This window comes from Leuciscus leuciscus (assembly GCF_965113295.1).
Source record: "Leuciscus leuciscus genome assembly, chromosome: 7".
Classification (NCBI taxonomy): Eukaryota; Metazoa; Chordata; class Actinopteri; order Cypriniformes; family Leuciscidae; genus Leuciscus; species Leuciscus leuciscus.
The window spans coordinates 16,854,808-16,872,004 of record NC_138731.1 but is presented as its reverse complement, the minus strand read 5'-3'; the positions used below and the strand labels follow the sequence as shown (position 1 = coordinate 16,872,004).

General features: G+C 41.3%; 1 protein-coding gene across 4 annotated transcripts in view; it reads right to left on the bottom strand.

Annotated features, from left to right (window-relative positions):
* pde9aa (phosphodiesterase 9aa) overlaps positions 1–17,197 on the bottom strand; it is a 32,604-nt gene that overhangs the window by 599 nt on the left and 14,808 nt on the right. For 3 of the 4 annotated variants that reach the window (XM_082175058.1, XM_082175060.1, XM_082175057.1), the window contains exons 8-17: positions 14,108–14,168; positions 12,609–12,683; positions 12,348–12,434; positions 8,191–8,295; positions 7,685–7,767; positions 4,605–4,761; positions 4,399–4,512; positions 4,211–4,315; positions 282–410; positions 77–172 (exon numbers count right to left, since the gene is read on the bottom strand). In XM_082175058.1, the coding sequence (XP_082031184.1) occupies positions 77–172; positions 282–410; positions 4,211–4,315; positions 4,399–4,512; positions 4,605–4,761; positions 7,685–7,767; positions 8,191–8,295; positions 12,348–12,434; positions 12,609–12,683; positions 14,108–14,168 (1,012 nt within the window). Of the gene's footprint in view, positions 1–76; positions 173–281; positions 411–4,210; positions 4,316–4,398; positions 4,513–4,604; positions 4,762–7,684; positions 7,768–8,190; positions 8,296–12,347; positions 12,435–12,608; positions 12,684–12,783; positions 12,859–14,107; positions 14,169–17,197 lie in introns of all 4 variants that reach the window. The other variant, XM_082175059.1, reaches the window with a different exon arrangement.

The window sequence follows — 17,197 nt, the reverse complement described above, 5'->3', positions numbered from 1 at the left end:
AAAAGATGTGAATAGCTAATGCCAGTTTAACACACACACACACTCTCACACACACAATCATGTTCACTCTGCTGACCTCATTCATGGCATCATCGATCTGTTTAAGCTCCTCGTATCTGTCCCGGGACTCTCGTAAGGGCTGTACCATTACCTCCTCAATCTGAGGAAACAACTGGAACACATAGAGGACAAACAATATTACAACTAAGTATCGGGATGTTTGATTATAGCCTGCAGGTTTCACAATGTACTTTTGGGTCCTCCTAACCTAACCAATTCACCTTCATCACTGTCTCAAACATGGGGATCAGGACAAACTTGATGAAGCCGATCTGAGCGGTGGGCTTGGTCACTTTTTCTCTGTCCATGAAAGGAGCGACAGGTAAACCCTCTGCCTTCTCTCGATCACTCTGTTTGAGAGAGAACAACACAATTCTGATGAAGAACAAATGGTCTAGAAGATAGATCATTCAGAATGTTAGGGTTTGTATGATTTATTAACATGTTTTTGAAAGAAGTCACTTATGTTTACCAAAGCTTAATTTTGTAATAAATGTAATTTCTTCCTGTGATGGCAAAGCTGAATTTTCAGCATCATAGAGTCCGACATTCAGGGTTCTGGAGGTAAAAATACCATACAGCTTCTTCACAAGGAAATTGATTAAATTTGAATGATAACTTACAAACCTTTAAAGACAGCCCTATTGTGAGCTACGAGGTAGTTAATCTATGGTGTTTGCTTCTGCTGAAGCTGTCAGCTGCATTATTTCAGCTTATTTTTTTAAAAACATTGTGTTTAACAGTGGAATTCCTGCTGAAAAACTACATTACCCTAGTCTGGCTATCACCAGACCACGCTCAATCTTTTAAGATTGAACATTAGCCTGGGGAGTCTGCTCTGTATTTTCTACTGATCAACAGGCATAATTCAAATGACTCTGTACGCAATTGGGTAGTCCTTCAACCAATCAGACCAAGTGGTGGACGTAGTGACGGGTGACGTACTTTGCAGCGAAAACTCCAGGCAGGAAACGTGTCAACAAACGTGTTGATTTGGAGCATTGATCAGTGGTTTGCAGAAGCAGCAATGGCAAAAAACAAAAAAAAACATGAAAGTGAGTGGTATTTACACCCACTCAAGCAATTTGTTTGTTAAACTAATGAAGCCGTTGAGCATCGTCGAGAGGTTAAATGGATTAAACCTGCCAATAACGCGCCAGGTGGATAAGCCAGTTTGTGATTGGTCCCCGCAGATTTGTAATGGAAGCAGGATAGAAGAATGTACAGGTTTCCAGCCTGAGCTGCAGGGCGAAATCAAATCACCGGCAGATCAAGCTGGGTTTACCCAGTCTAACATTACCCATGACGCTGTAAAAAAATTTTTACACCAGACAGTCGAAAAAGCATCGCTCCAAGATAGCTCTTTAGTTCCACCAGAGAATGTCTAATATGGCGAGAAGTTTCACTCTCACTACACTTCCGGCTTCTGAACTGGTTGCAGTTCCACTCTGATTCCATATGAGGGCGCTCACAGGACGAGTGCAGAATGAATGGAGGTCAATGGCGGTATACCCCTCAAAATCCACTTTTCTCAGGATATAATTTTTTGTCTAGTAATTTGAATGTTGTATTCGAAAGGAGATGCAAAGAAATTACACATTGCTGGGTGTTAGATTTTTTAGAGTCACTTATTTGATTTAAAAAAGTCTTTCAAAATGTCAATGACGTCAGAATGCTGACGTCATTAGCAGAATGCTAGCGTGTTATGGGCAACAACAACTCAACCTGTAAGAAATCAAAACGACATAAGTACTCGTTCATTCAACTTTCGACCTAAAACCCATGTTGAACTTGCAAAATCTACAATCACATCTGAGATTTCTCAACGGCAATCGGGTGAAAGAGACAAATTTAGCCGTCTAGCCCCATTGACTCCCATTCATTTTGCACTCATGGCGAGCGCCCCCAGTGGAACTCTGGTGGTACTACAACCAAAATTCGGTACAATAGGGCTTAATAGGGAGTGGACAGGCTCTCCGTAGACGGGCTCTGGTTCCACCCACTCCCATGAAGCACTGCGAATGATGTAATTGAGTTGATCTCCCTATGCTTTCAAAATACTGAAATGAGTGCCTTTACATGCACGTTCTTAACCCGATTATGCTTAATAAGCTGCGATCATCTAAACTCGTTAACCCGTTTTCTTTTATCGGAGCGAGGTCATTAAACGGTTTAAGGCCAATTTATACTTCTGCGTCGAGTGTACGCCGTAATGTACGTCGTAGGGTACGCACGTAGGCGACGCCGTCGTGAGCATTTATACTTCTGCGAATGTCTGTGTTGCTCTGCAGTTACACCGCCGAAACGCTAGTTGGCGCGGGTGGGTTTTAATGTTCCAGTTCCACTGTGTTTACATTCCTCGCGGCTGTTTTGAGTTTAGGTTTCTACGAGCAATGGCGACTGAAGGAGTCATACAGATGGCTGTATTTCCGCACTTCTTCAAGCAATCTCTCGGTCACTTGGTCTATTTCCATGGCTCCTATTTCACTGATCTTCGGAATTTAAAAATGGCGGGCGGGCGGTGCAGAGTGCAGAAGATCATTCCGGAAATGCGTAGAAGGAAACGCGATGCTATCCAGCCGACCAATCACAGATCTTGCGGTCCGCGTCGCCGCGACGCGTAGTTACATTTTTGAGGAGGTGCGCGTCAGGGTACGGCGAAGGGTACGACGTATGGTACACGTTAATGCGTATGCTACGCCGTACCTTCTACGCGCACCCGACGCAGAAGTATAAATTGGCCTTTAAGCATAAACCGATCGTCACAGCTCGATTTTTGCCCCTTACGCTGATTTCACCCAGCATTTAAACGCATTAACCTGCTTTCTGTCGGCTTACTGAAGTGTGCATGTGTTATATGTGAAGGAAACATTTCCTTACTGTGGATTTAAGCACATTCAGAGCTAGCATTTTGCAGTAAGGCGGGAGGAAATATATCACAAACTCATACTCTTTCTTATCTTGACCCAATTAAAAAAAAAAATGTAACGCTGTCTCTCGTCTTGTGATGCTTTGCAGACTCTGCTGTGCGTTCACGTGTTTTAAAGGAGGCGTGGTTTTGGAGACGCTTTGAAGGGAGGGTGGGATCTCATGCTTTCAAATCTATCTGGCTATTGCTAGCCTCTCCGAAAATTGCCTACACTACCTATAAGTACAAAGTCTTGTACCTTTGTCTTTTTGTCCAATTTCAACAACAAAAAATGTCTCCTCGTAGCTGATTGCCTTGGTCCATTGCTTATAACTGTTTATCAAAGACTATTTTAAAATCTCTATAGGAAAAATTTATGAAAAATTTTTTTCCGGATCCAGCGCCGATGAAAAAGGGGGCGGATTTGTTTTATTCTATTCCATTACTCCAGTCTTCAGTGTCCATGATCCTTCATTCATTCTAATATGCTGATTTGCTGCTCAAGAAATATTTTTCATTATCAATGAAAACATTTGTTTTTGTTGCTTAATATTTTTGGGGGATATCGTGATTTTTCTGGACTTTTTTTTAGAAAGAATTTCTAAAACATTTATATGAAACAAAAATCTTTAGGCCGGGTGTCCATCAAAGCGTTTTTTTCCTAAGGCCGGTGTATTTTTAAAATAGTTTTCAATTGGAACACCGCATTTTAAAAACGGCAGCAACGTAACGAGTTGCTGAGCGTCTATGTCATGCTGAGCGCTTAGCGTTTTTTTACGGAAGCCAAGAGTTGAAAATTGTTCAACTTTGAGTAAAACACAACCCTCTTCACTGTAACTTTTTAACCAGCCGTCCAATCACAGTGAGGAAGGGGCGTGACTAATACCACACCGACCAACCGCCAAATCCTGCTTGTACAATTATTCAGTTGGGTTATGGGTAAAGTTAGGGACCGGTTTGGTGGTATGGGTTGGTTTAAGGGTGGGTTAACAGTGTAATTATAGATTACAGAAATTAATTACAACTGTAATTACATACAGGTGTTTTTAAATATAAGTACAATGTAAAAACATGTATGTACAGTATGTACACAATAAGTGCTTTGTATCAAAGGATTCATTTAAATGTTAGTACATAGTAATTAAAGACAATATAAAGTGGGTCACACAACATACTGATTTAAAGTAAATGTTTTATTATTATTGATTTATTGTAGCTGTATTGTAATGCTAGCTTATCTACCTGCATGAAGTACTCCTCCAGCAAACAGTCCACCCATGGCTCAGCGACTTCCATTGGCCGGACCTCATTAGAGATATCACAGCACTTGATCAGCACCATCTTTAGCTGTCACAGAGAGATTCATAATCTCATCACAGCACTTTTAGTAGGTGAATATTCATACTGTAAAATGGGTGAAGAAAGCTCACACAAGTAACATGCTCCTCATTAGTGTAGTCAAAGTTATCCACTTTCTGTTTGAAAGAGTCCAGAATCTCTCCATGTCGGGCCATGTCCGTGGCCAGTATCAGGGTGATGGTTCCCTGTCAGAGACGAAATAACACACAGAGTCATTATGCATTGCTCAAAGACTAATGTATTAACGTGTGTGTGTGCTGAAAGCCCTGAGGCACACCTGACGAATCTGTTTGAAGGCTTCAGGATCAAAGTTGGCAAAGATGTTGCAGTCTGGCTGAGAGAATATTTGGAAGGCCACGGCGCAGTGATGGTTCTCCAGAGGAGAGATGTCATTGTACCTCACGGCCAGCTCTGTGCGCGCATTAATCTGATACCTGGAAAAGAGAGAGGATGGTGTGTACAGAGTCCAAAAACACTCGACAGGTGCCAAATGCAAACACAAATTATGTTTGCATTTGGTGTCCAAGTGGCAGCACATATGTGGAAAATGTGGAACACAATGACTTATATCTTAAAGGGACAGTTCACCCTAAAATAATCATGTTGCATATTCCATCACTCAGTCCAAAATCATGTACTGTCTGAGTAGGTACTAGAGTGGGGATCGGGCCGAATTTTTCTGTCCGAGCCCGGCCCGCGTCCGACAGAGCAGTAACCGAACCCGACCCGAGCCCGACAGGCATAAAGATATTAAGTCCGTTAAAATCCCATTTTTTTCTCATACTAATGACACATGTACGTTTGTTTGTGTGGAAAGCCCGCTTTTATTAAGCAACTGTAGGAAGGCATTCGGAAACGTCAACAGGATGAGTGCATCAGCACTTAACACAGGTGCGCATGCACGTGTTTCGTTGTCACGGCTACATAAACAAATTTCCACACACAGGAAGACAGATGTTATGCAGGGCTCCAGACTAACTTTTCCACTGGTTGCACTGGTGCTACCAACTTTCTCAGTTGGTCGCACCAGCATATGATTTGGTAGCACCTTTTTTTTTTTTTTTTTTTGCTACATGCCATGGGATTAATCAATGCATGCTGATGAATAGTGGTCTTAATCTGCATACCCTAGTTTTGCACTGATGTAAAAAGACTGACAGTGACACAAGACCTCATGTTAGCAAAATGTTTTAATCTTTTAACTCTCAAAAAAACTATTAAAAAAACATGTATGTTCTTTAATGTTTGATTATAATTTTACTGTCTTCACATAGGGATGGGAATTGATAAGATTTTATCAATAATAATGCCACTGACGATTCTGATTATCGATCCGATTCTTTAACGATTCTTGATAGCACTGTTTGGAAAAATGTAGTCATATGCTTTTCCAAAAAACAAGTGGTTTTACTTATTTTAAAGCTTAAGCTTGAGTAAGCAAACTGTACTTTTTATGTAATTTATGTAATAAATAGAACCTTATTGTAAAGTGTTACTGTTTAGTTATACACCGATTCAGACGTCTCCTGAGTTCACTGTTGGAAAGATCAGCTGTTTTAACCATTCATTAAAAATAATCGGTTCAAATGAGTCATTAGTTCGCGAATTGGACGTGTCATGCGCGCTGTGTGATTATCCCAGCAGTTAGGACATGGACATCCAAGATTTCTGTCAACACAGAAAACATTTCATCACTGGATAGTTTTTTTCGTTTAATTAAAATGTTGTTTTTTGTCAGCTGAATGTCCGGAACGCTTTTCAGAGAAGATAAGGCAACTTATTTAGCACAATTCACAATCAGCGGTAATTCAGAAAAAAAATTTAATAAAAAATTTCTCCGAATGCTCCACATGAAACTTTGGTCTTCCGACCTTTTACCACCGTCCGTGTCGATTTATTTAGATTAATATGTGCGAGGGAGAGCAAGACAGCGCTTAGTTTGGAGACGGTGAAGTCTTGTTTACACTTTCGCCTGGCTCCGAAGAGAGAGAGTGCGCGCGTGCGACTGTCTCTCTCTCTCTCTGCTCGTTCTTTCAGTTAAACATGCGCCCTGTCACAAGCGCGGCAATTCATCTACATTACTCACCGATCAAATAAGACTTTGGCGGGACAAAAATTCATTTTGGCAGGCGCTAAAACAAGTTCAATGCAGGAAAATTCATGCGTGAATTTAACTGAGTTGTACATGACCATGCACTGGAACCCTGTTATGGTAATATTTTACATGTATTTTAATCACAAAAACGAACGTTTGCATCAAGTGAAAGCATCAGGCACATTGGCTACCTACATAATAAGCTGTTTTAAATTTAAAATGTTCAATGCCTTATCGCGCTGATGTAAGGTATCGGGTCGGGTATCCATCCTCTAGTAGGTACTATATTTGTCACATGACCGTCACACTACTGTCACATGACCTACAACACCAGTTGCGTCGCTTCACTGCCATTTATAAAGGCCCTCCTGTGGCCTCATGGGATGGTAAAGTGTCCATCGAATGCACACTTCAGAATCTCGGCGGAAGTAGTAGGTCATCTGAGGACTTTTCGCCTACTGTTTTTCGCCTACTATGTATTCAGACATACTACTTTTTTGGCGTTCTATTTTTCTAAGAGATTCTGGACTCTTTCAAACAGAAAGTGGATCATTTTAACTAATGAGGAGCATGTTAGCTTTCTTAACCCATTTTACAGTATGTTGCATTTTTTTATTAATAGTAATATTAGTTTAATTAATAATTTAATTAATAATACAGTTTCATGAACGTGCACATCGAGCACAGTATACCCCCAGAACACTTAAAATATATGACACGTGTCGCATGGGACCATTCGACATCTTGCATCTTTTTTAAAAAGCTTGATGCTGGTCGCTATTCACTGCCATTATATGGACAAGAGCGAGCATATTTTTTTTATTCTCCTTTTGTCATCTGAAAAAGCGCAAAATAATGTGCTTTAGGTACACAAATATATACAAAACCGTTCAAAAGTTTGGAGCTGGTACGATTTTTTTATGTTTTTAAAAGAAGTCTCTTATGCTCATCAAGGCAAGGCTGCATTTATTTGATCAAAAATATGGTAAAACATCAACTATAATGTAGTGGAATATTACCAATCTATACACTACCATTCGATTTTTTCCCCCAAATATGCTGACATGCTGCTCAAGAAACATTTCTTATTATTATCAATGTTGAAAACAGCTGTGCTGCTTAATATTTTTGTGGATCAAAAATATCACTTTTGATCAATTTAATGCATCCTTGCTGAAGAAAAGTATTAATTTTCATGGCTGGTAAACATGTTTTATGATGGGTAATAAATGACAATGTTTATAAATGATTGAGGCTCTTACGTGTTGTTGTACCCAGGATGATCCAGGTCGTGACACACAGCTGCTGTCATTAAAATAAGAATATCTACTTGTGTGAACTTTTCCTGAAAAACACAGAACAACGAGACCGGCAGTGATCATGAGGCCGGGTCTGCACATGTATCCCAGCTCTCCTACACTGCTAAACTAAAGCAAGTAATTTGCTCACTAATAGCTCAGCCTGTAATTGCTCGGATAATTAATCCAATGGCCTCTTAATACACATCCATGGCAACAGCAAGCACAGAGAGAAGAGTGAAAGTGTCTTCATAGCAGCAGAATTGCTTTTGCACCCCCACACATCACTCATTTATCACTTCGCTATCTTTCAGTCTCTTTCATTCACCTCCCACTTCTCTTTAATCTACCTCTGCTGCTCGAACTTTCCTGAGCAAAAGAAACAGGTGGCTGCGGAGCATAAAAGGTGTCTTCGACACATAAACAATTACTACAAAAATATATATTATAAGACATAATGCAATCTATACCTGTAGGTTGCAGAGGTAGATCATGCTGTACATCATCTGAGCGACGCAGAAGCAGTGGCGGAAATTATGAAAAGGATTGTTCCTGTAATTGTCATGGATGCAAAGCTGAAAATGGAAAGAGAGGACTTTATTTTATTTTATTATTTTCATTATTACACATTGTCCAAAAATTTTATTTCCTGCAAAGCTGCTTTGAAACAATGTGTATTGCTGAAAGCGCTGTATAAATAAATCTGACTTGGAATTGTATTGTACATATAATTTTAACATTTAATTATAATAAAATCACCATAAGTTAGTTTTTCTTTAACCATCTGGCAACCACCTAAAACACCCCTGAAACCATCAAGCAACTATCCACAACTCACATGTTCTTCAGAAAAAGTCTATAAAATAGTTCTCTAAATAAAAATATACGATAGATTTTATTTTATTACACATTATCCAAAGAAGATATAATTATAATTTTCTCTTAAACATTTTTTTTTATGTAAAGCTGCTTTGAAACAATACATTTGATCTTAATTGTATTGCACTGTATTATATTTTATGCCTGGAGGCCTGTAACATGTATATTCTGTTTTGGTTTAGTTTCATTGTGCTTTGGTTCTCTTTCTACGCACCTGTTTCTGTTCAGTGATTACTCTCCCTTCTATTTAAGCTCTCAGTTTCCTTTGTTTCATTGTCCGGTATTGTTTATGTTAAGAGTGGTTATTTCCTGAGCTTCTTCCCTGTGATTCTCCTACATGTTCCTAATGGAATGTACTATTAAAAACTAATTTTGTTATCCTTTGTGATTGTGCGCTTACTATAGCCTACACAGCGCCTGACAAGGCTGATCGGCAACAACAAAAAAATCGCCAAATTTTCTTATATACATATATATATATATATACACTCACCTAAAGGATTATTAGGAACACCATACTAATACTGTGTTTGACCCCCTTTCACCTTCAGAACTGCCTTAATTCTACGTGGCATTGATTCAACAAGGTGCTGAAAGCATTCTTTAGAAATGTTGGCCGATATTGATAGGATAGCATCTTGCAGTTGATGGAGATTTGTGGGATGCACATCCAGGGCACGAAGCTCCCGTTCCACCACATCCCAAAGATGCTCTATTGGGTTGAGATCTGGTGACTGTGGGGGCCATTTTAGTACAGTGAACTCATTGTCATGTTCAAGAAACCAATTTGAAATGATTCGAGCTTTGTGACATGGTGCATTATCCTGCTGGAAGTAGCCATCAGAGGATGGGTACATGGTGGTCATAAAGGGATGGACATGGTCAGAAACAATGCTCAGGTAGGCCGTGGCATTTAAACGATGCCCAATTGGCACTAAGGGGCCTAAAGTGTGCCAAGAAAACATCCCCCACACCATTACACCACCACCACCACCAGCCTGCACAGTGGTAACAAGGCATGATGGATCCATGTTCTCATTCTGTTTACGCCAAATTCTGACTCTACCATCTGAATGTCTCAACAGAAATCGAGACTCATCAGACCAGGCAACATTTTTCCAGTCTTCAACTGTCCAATTTTGGTGAGCTCGTGCAAATTGTAGCCTCTTTTTCCTATTTGTAGTGGAGATGAGTGGTACCCGGTGGGGTCTTCTGCTGTTGTAGCCCATCCGCCTCAAGGTTGTGCGTGTTGTGGCTTCACAAATGCTTTGCTGCATACCTCGGTTGTAACGAGTGGTTATTTCAGTCAAAGTTGCTCTTCTATCAGCTTGAATCAGTCGGCCCATTCTCCTCTGACCTCTAGCATCAACAAGGCATTTTCGCCCACAGGACTGCCGCATACTGGATGTTTTTCCCTTTTCACACCATTCTTTGTAAACCCTAGAAATGGTTGTGCGTGAAAATCCCAGTAACTGAGCAGATTGTGAAATACTACAGATTGTGCCCGTCTGGCACCAACATCCATGCCACGCTCAAAATTGCTTAAATCACCTTTCTTTCCCATTCTGACATTCAGTTTGGAGTTCAGGAGATTGTCTTGACCAGGACCACACCCCTAAATGCATTGAAGCAACTGCCATGTGATTGGTTTATTGGATCAGGGGATCCCAAACTTTTCCATGACAAGGCCCCCCAAATTCCACTAGGTTCTGGCCAAGGCCCCCCTTTTGCAGGATGTGTTATTGAACCCATCGACAATACTATGGCAAATGTAGAAATAAAACATATAGGTGAACATCAGATTATGTGATGGTGTTTGATACCAGCCAATCAGAAAGATTATAGAGATGAACCTAGGGATGCAACGGTACACGGTAAAATCCCGGACCGTTCGGTCAGCCCTGCACGGGACAATCTACCCTCGTGTCCCGCGGGACTTCGGTTTTGCCATTGAGTTCGCGCTGATCCTTTTAGTTTTTGCTTTAGGCGCCGTTCACATATCGCGCCTAAAAACGCGTAGAAAACACTAGGTGCGCCGCGTTCTCCTTTTTCCAAATCGCTAGGGCGGTTGCGCTCCGGAGGCGTCTGTCGTTGCTGCGCTCTGGTTGGTTCTTGTCACGTGACCTACGGTGCGCTTGCGGCATTCTGAAAAGTTGAGAATTTTCTCCACTGCTGGGGACATCGTTAGTGCCAACCGGTCTCGCCTTGCACCAGACAGTGTTGATAGACTCATCTTTTTGCACAAGAATCTCTCAATAGTGGATGAGTAAATAACATTGCACTTTGTATCCTGAATGCAGTATTTTTTTTATTATATTATTTTGCTCTGCTTTTTTTTATTCAAAGCACAAGCTAATTTATGTTTGTTAAAGGTAAAAGTGCACTTTTTCTTTCACATTGATCACTTCATATACCAGTTATCAAGGTTTGGAATTGGGATCCTCTTGAATATTTTGAAGTGTGTTTGTTTACATTTTGTATTTCATATAAGTGATAGTTGACGAGGTTGTATTACTTAGTGTTGTTCAGTACAGACTAGAGTGTTAATTTATTCCATACATTGATGTTCTTCCTACTGTGACATTCTGTTTATGCTCATAAGAAAAATAAAACATATTTTTGGGATGAAATAGCAGTCTCTTTCTGCACAAAACATGTACCGAAACCGAACTGAGACCGTGGCCCAAAAACCGAGGTACGGACCGTACCGTGGGCTATCTGTACCGTTGCACCCCTAGATGAACCTATTACAATTTTCAAGGCCAATTCCGATTTGTCATTGAGTTTGACCTGCCAATACAGATTTTAGCCGATTCTGATTTAATTTTTTCTAACCACTTTACAGCACACACAAATATTTATTTTCTATATATATTTTTTTTATAAAACACCACTTTTATCCAAACTGATTAACAAAAACAAGTTTAAATGGGTACATTTTCTATAAATATTTTTGAGTCTTCATTTTCTTGAAGCCTACTGAAGTTCTTGTTAAAACACACTATACATGCAAATTATGTGCATTTTTGGTACTTTTTGTGTGAAATCATATTTATTTTGTCCATCAAAAGTGTGCTTTCACTTTAATTGAGCGTGAGCAGCGCAGCAAAAATAGACTCGGCGCCGGAACCCTCCGCTTCACTACTGCTCACAGCACGCGACGCTCCTGCTTGACGCTCACGCGCTGCTCCTGCTCGCGGTGTGAATGCACTCACTGAACATGCACGGCGAAAAACATTTGCGCTACTCACGCGCCGCTCGCGGTCTGAAACGGCCGTAATTCACAAGGTTTCCTACATGTGCGTTCTGTGTGCACGTGTGATGCTGATGTTGCGCGATGTTAATCATGCGGCGCCCGAGTGCATTTGAATCGGCTTTATGTCAGACTGAAAATCACGTGAAAATCTGCCAATTCTGGTCACCAGCCGATCAATCAGTTAATCTCTAAAAGATTAGCATTAAAAGTATAATGTTCAGATGCTATGCAACAAATTATTAAAATTTTATTTTATAACAATACTCATATTAACACAATTTTTTTCCAACTTGCTGCGGCCCCCCTGGCGCCCCCTGGCGGCCCCCAGTTTGAAAACCCCTGGATTAGATAATTGCATTAATGAGAAATTGAACAGGTGTTCCTAATAATCCTTTAGTTGAGTGTATATATATATATAATGTTTTTTTGTTGTTGTTGTTTTTTGACTTGGGTGAAAAATCTTTTTCTTTGGAAAAAGTATAGTTTTCTTACCAGCCATCTTTTCAACGTGATGGGGTTAATATTAAAGTCCTTTACCAGCCCGAGGTCGTGGTACATATGCTCCAGACAACTCAGCATCTTAAAGCACAAAACACTGATGATAGTATTTTCAGCAGTACAAAAAATGTGGCTGTCACAGGTTTGGCATGCCAGTCATTTTGCCCATGGCATGCATCATGTGCATTGTCATTGGTACATCAACTTTTCTTTAGAATTGTTATTTTCTGCATCTTTCTTTTGGCCGATCCTCACCTCGTTTGGTTCCCATTGCCACACATCGAAGACTGGCTGCCTCAAAGCTTCTACTGTCCCCTGTGAGAGGTGGTACTACACAAGCCCCACAAACACAAGCAACAGACGCAGAAGAGAGGAAACAAGGGGAGAGAAAAGAGGAGAAAGACAAAACAGTGGCATGTTAGGCTCTTACCTCGTTGGACTCCCACAGCCAGACGTCGAAGGTGGGTTTTCTGAGGGCATCTATGGTTTGCTGGGAGAGCATGTACTGCAGGCGACAGAGCTCCCAGTTAACCCCCGATAACCAACGCCTGGCTGTGGCCATTGCGTACATTACATTTGCATACCATTTCAAACCTGTATGCTCTTTTTATTTTTATTTTTTATAAAATCTCCACACAGCTCTTTACCATATCCAACAGAGTCCCGCATATGTGCATACAGTACATTTAAAAAAAGTATATTGTGTCAACGAATTAACAATTCGGTCCCATGATTTACTAATACGTCAGCACATTGTACTAATTTGTTCAATCATTTTACTAAATTGTGCACACAATAAATCGTTCCCTCGTTTTAATAAATCATGCACACAATATAATTCCTTCCCTCGTTTTACTAAGTTGTGCTTATAATATAATAATTTGTTCCTTCGTTTTACTAAACCGTGCAAACAATATAATAATTCGTTCCCGTTTTACTAAGTCAGGCGTACGATAAAATAATTAGTTCCCTCGTTTTACTAAATCGTGCGCACGAAATAATAATTAATTCCCTAAGTTTACTAAATCATGGCAACGTTACAATCATTTGTTCCCTTGTTTTAGTTAAATCAAAATGAGGGAACGAATTGGTACAACATGGCCCCAATTTACGAAATCAAGAGCACAAATTATTATATCGTGCGCACGATTTAGTAAAATGACAGTTATAAAAAATATTTATATTTTTGCCTAGATGTCACGTGTAGGGCTCCCTAATATAAAAAAAATAATGACATTAAAAAAAATGAATGTAAATGCTGATAAGATTGGTTGAGATTTCAATCATGACTACTTTTACAGTTCTTTTTTAGTTTTTAGTTTTTTAGTTTATCACGCCTACCAGACATAGTCACTATGAAAAAAAGATGTGGAAATTGTTGTACAATTTTAAAACATATTTCTTTTAATATTTTCAAAAGACTATTCACTACCATTCAAAAGTTTGGGTTCAGTAAAATGTATTTGCTTTCTGAAAGAAATTAATAAGTTTATTCAGCAAGGGTGCATTAAATTAATTGACGGTAAAGACAAGCATAACCGACCCCAAACTTTTGAACAGCAGAATATATTTTCTTTTACATTTAAATTTAAATTTATATATATATATCTATATTTTTTTTTGGTCAACCATCCCTTTAAACCTTTCTTACCTTAAATGGTGCTGTGTATGCTGACTTATATCAAATTATTTAAGCACAATAAGTAAACAAAATAATGAAGGAAAACGTTTGCTCACATCTGCCATTTACATACCTTTGGGTATGAAGGCACATCTCTGCGAGTGGTTAACTTCTTGTTGTCATCTAGGAAACTGCTGTAAAGTTAAAAAAGTAGATGGGGGCTCAGTTGCTTTAGACCCGAAGATGCTGTGTTTTTTCACTTTTAACAACCATGTCAACATCTCTCAAAGAGAGTATCTTGAGAACATACAGGTATCTTTGATTCATCTAGAATCTGATTCTTCACTAATAAGAGAGCACGTGAGGGAATAGACCTGACCTCATCTGTTAGTAACAAGAGCTGACTAAGACAACTGGGCTGCTTCTTAATTCTCCTCTCATTAAAGTTAGTAGTACGGACGGTGCTATGAATAGCCTGCTATAGATATAAACACCTGCAATAGATATACACTTTGGGATACTTTTAAAACGGACATTTAATATTGAAATAATGTAATTGTACATTTTAAGACACTTAATTGCATATTAAAGGGATAGTTCACCCAGAAATGAAAATTCTGTCAGTAATCACTCACCCTCATGTTGTTTCAACCCCGTAAGGCTTTCGTTCATCTTTGGAACACAAATTAAGATATTTTTGATGAAATTTGAGAACTGTCTCACTCCTCCATAGGTTTCTCTGTAATTGAAACTTGCTGGCCCAGAAAGTTAGTTAGTAAGACAGTTAAAATAGTACAAGTGACTACAGTGGCTCAACCATAAGTTTATCAAGCGATAAACTTGGTTAAATAAACAAGCGTTAAACTCCATGGGATGGAGAATGCAGCCACCTCCTGCATGTCCACCAGCAGGCAAGCTCCAGGGAGGAAGTTGAAGAATCTGCAACGGTACTTCTGCAGAAGCTAGATGCCACCCGAAGGTCAAGGTGGACAGAAGTAGTTCAGTCAATTGACTTCACCCACTCCAGCCGTAAGGCGTGGCAGACAATAAACCAGCTGACAGGTAGAACACCATCGACCTCCCGGTGCCCAATAACAGCAAATGCCATCGCATCCCAGCTCCTTAAGAACAGCTGTTTCCCTGATGCTGATAAGAACTTTGCCCGCACAACATCACACCAGGTGACTTCCCTGTGTAGAGCAGCTAGTGTGGACGCCAACTTGTCAGGGGAATTTACAACAGCTGAACTCCAGACTGCCTTGAGTAAGACCAAACAAGGGAAAGCACCAGGCCATGATTACATCCACCCTGAGTTTGTGACTCACCAGAGTGTAAGAACATCTGTATGGCTCTGCTCATTCTACTCGACATGCCTTCGGAGGTCCAAGCTCCCGAAGATATGGCGCCGCGCTGTTGTCATAGCCCTTCCAAAACCAAACAAGCCTGCTGAAGACCCCAAATCCTACCGACCCATCTCACTGCTCTGCGTCCCATTCAAAACCCTGGAGAGGTTGATCTATAATCGTATCGAGCCAATAGTGGACCCTCAACTCCCACGGGAACAAGCTGGCTTCCGGCGTGGTCGGTCAACGGTTGACCAGGTGACACTGCTCACCCAAGACATTGAGGACAGCTTTCAGGAAAAACAGAAGGCTGGAGTAGTGTTGCTTGATCTCACAGCCGCTTACGATACCGTCTGGCACCGAGGACTCCACCTAAAGCTACTAAAGATCATTCCCGACCGGCACATGGTGAAGTTCATAATTGAGATGGTGACGAACCGCAGCTTCACCTTAAAGACCAGTGACGGTCAATGCAGCAGGCTTAGAAGGCTGAGGAATGGTGTTCCGCAGGGTTCTGTCCTCGAACCGATGTTATTCAATATCTACATCCACGACTTACCGGAAACAACATCCCGGAAATATGGTTACGCTGACGACCTGGCCATTATGATGAGACGACAAACATGGGAGCAGATGCAGGCCAGCCTAAACCAGGACATGGACACCTTGGCAGCCTACCTGCGTGAGTGGCGTTTACAGCTCAGCATCGGCAAGACAGTTGCAGCAGCTTACCACCTGAACAACAGTGAGGCTAGACGGGAACTGGACATATTCGTTAATAACAAGCGCCTTGAGTCCCAGCAAGCCCCACGGTACCTTGGCGTACGCCTGGATACATCTCTAACATTCAAACAACACCTTGAAGAAGTGACGGCCAAAGTGTCATCAAGGGTCGCAATAATTCGACGTCTCGCTGGTACTAGCTGGGGTGCAACTGCCAAGGTGCTTCGAATATCAACAGTAGCTCTCGTCTTCTCCACAGCTGAATACTGTGCCCCAGCCTGGTGCAGAAGCCCACACGCCAGGAAAGTCGACACTGCCATAAACACCGCCCTTCGGACTATAACTGGCTGCCTGAAATCTACCCCTGTCTACCATCTGCCAACACTAGCGGGAATTGCCCCGGCCGGCCTCCGACGAGAGGCTGCTACCCTCGCTCTTGCAAGGAAAGCCCAAAGATACAACTGGCATATCCTGCACAATACCACCACAACAGCACTGCCTCCTCATAGACTGAAGTCCCGCCACCCGTACAACAAGGCGGCACAAGACCTGCTCAGGTCCATCCCTGAGGACCTGTCTACAGAGGCATTGCTCGCGGCAGCCTGGAAGCAGGAGTGGGAGTCAGCAGGGCCCTCACGAATCCACCGTTACATCTATGACCCTGGAGGCGGTCTTGAAGGAGAGGATCTGCCACGCCGGCAATGGACTCTGCTAAACCGCCTGCGAACTAGGGTTGGACGTTACAAAGCATCGATGAGGAAGTGGGGCCTGGAGGACAGAGCAGTGTGTGAGTGTGGGGAGCCAGAGCAGACCGCTGAGCACATAATCACCACCTGTCCACTGTATAAACCACCCTCGGAGGCCGGCCTCTTCGACGTGGGACCTGAGATGAGAACGTGGCTGAGTTCTACTGAGCTGGACATTTGATGACGACACACGAAAGAAGAAGATCAAGCGACCAGAATACTTTTTGTGCGCAAAAAACAACAAAAATAACGACTTTATTCAACTATTCATTTTCTTCTGTGTGGACCTCTGAGTGAGTTCACGTAGTGTAACAGCGCAGCGCTTCTGGGTTGTACGTCAGAACGTAGTCTCACTATTGGCATCACACAGTAAGCCTACATTCTGACGTACAACCCAGAAGCGCTGCGCTG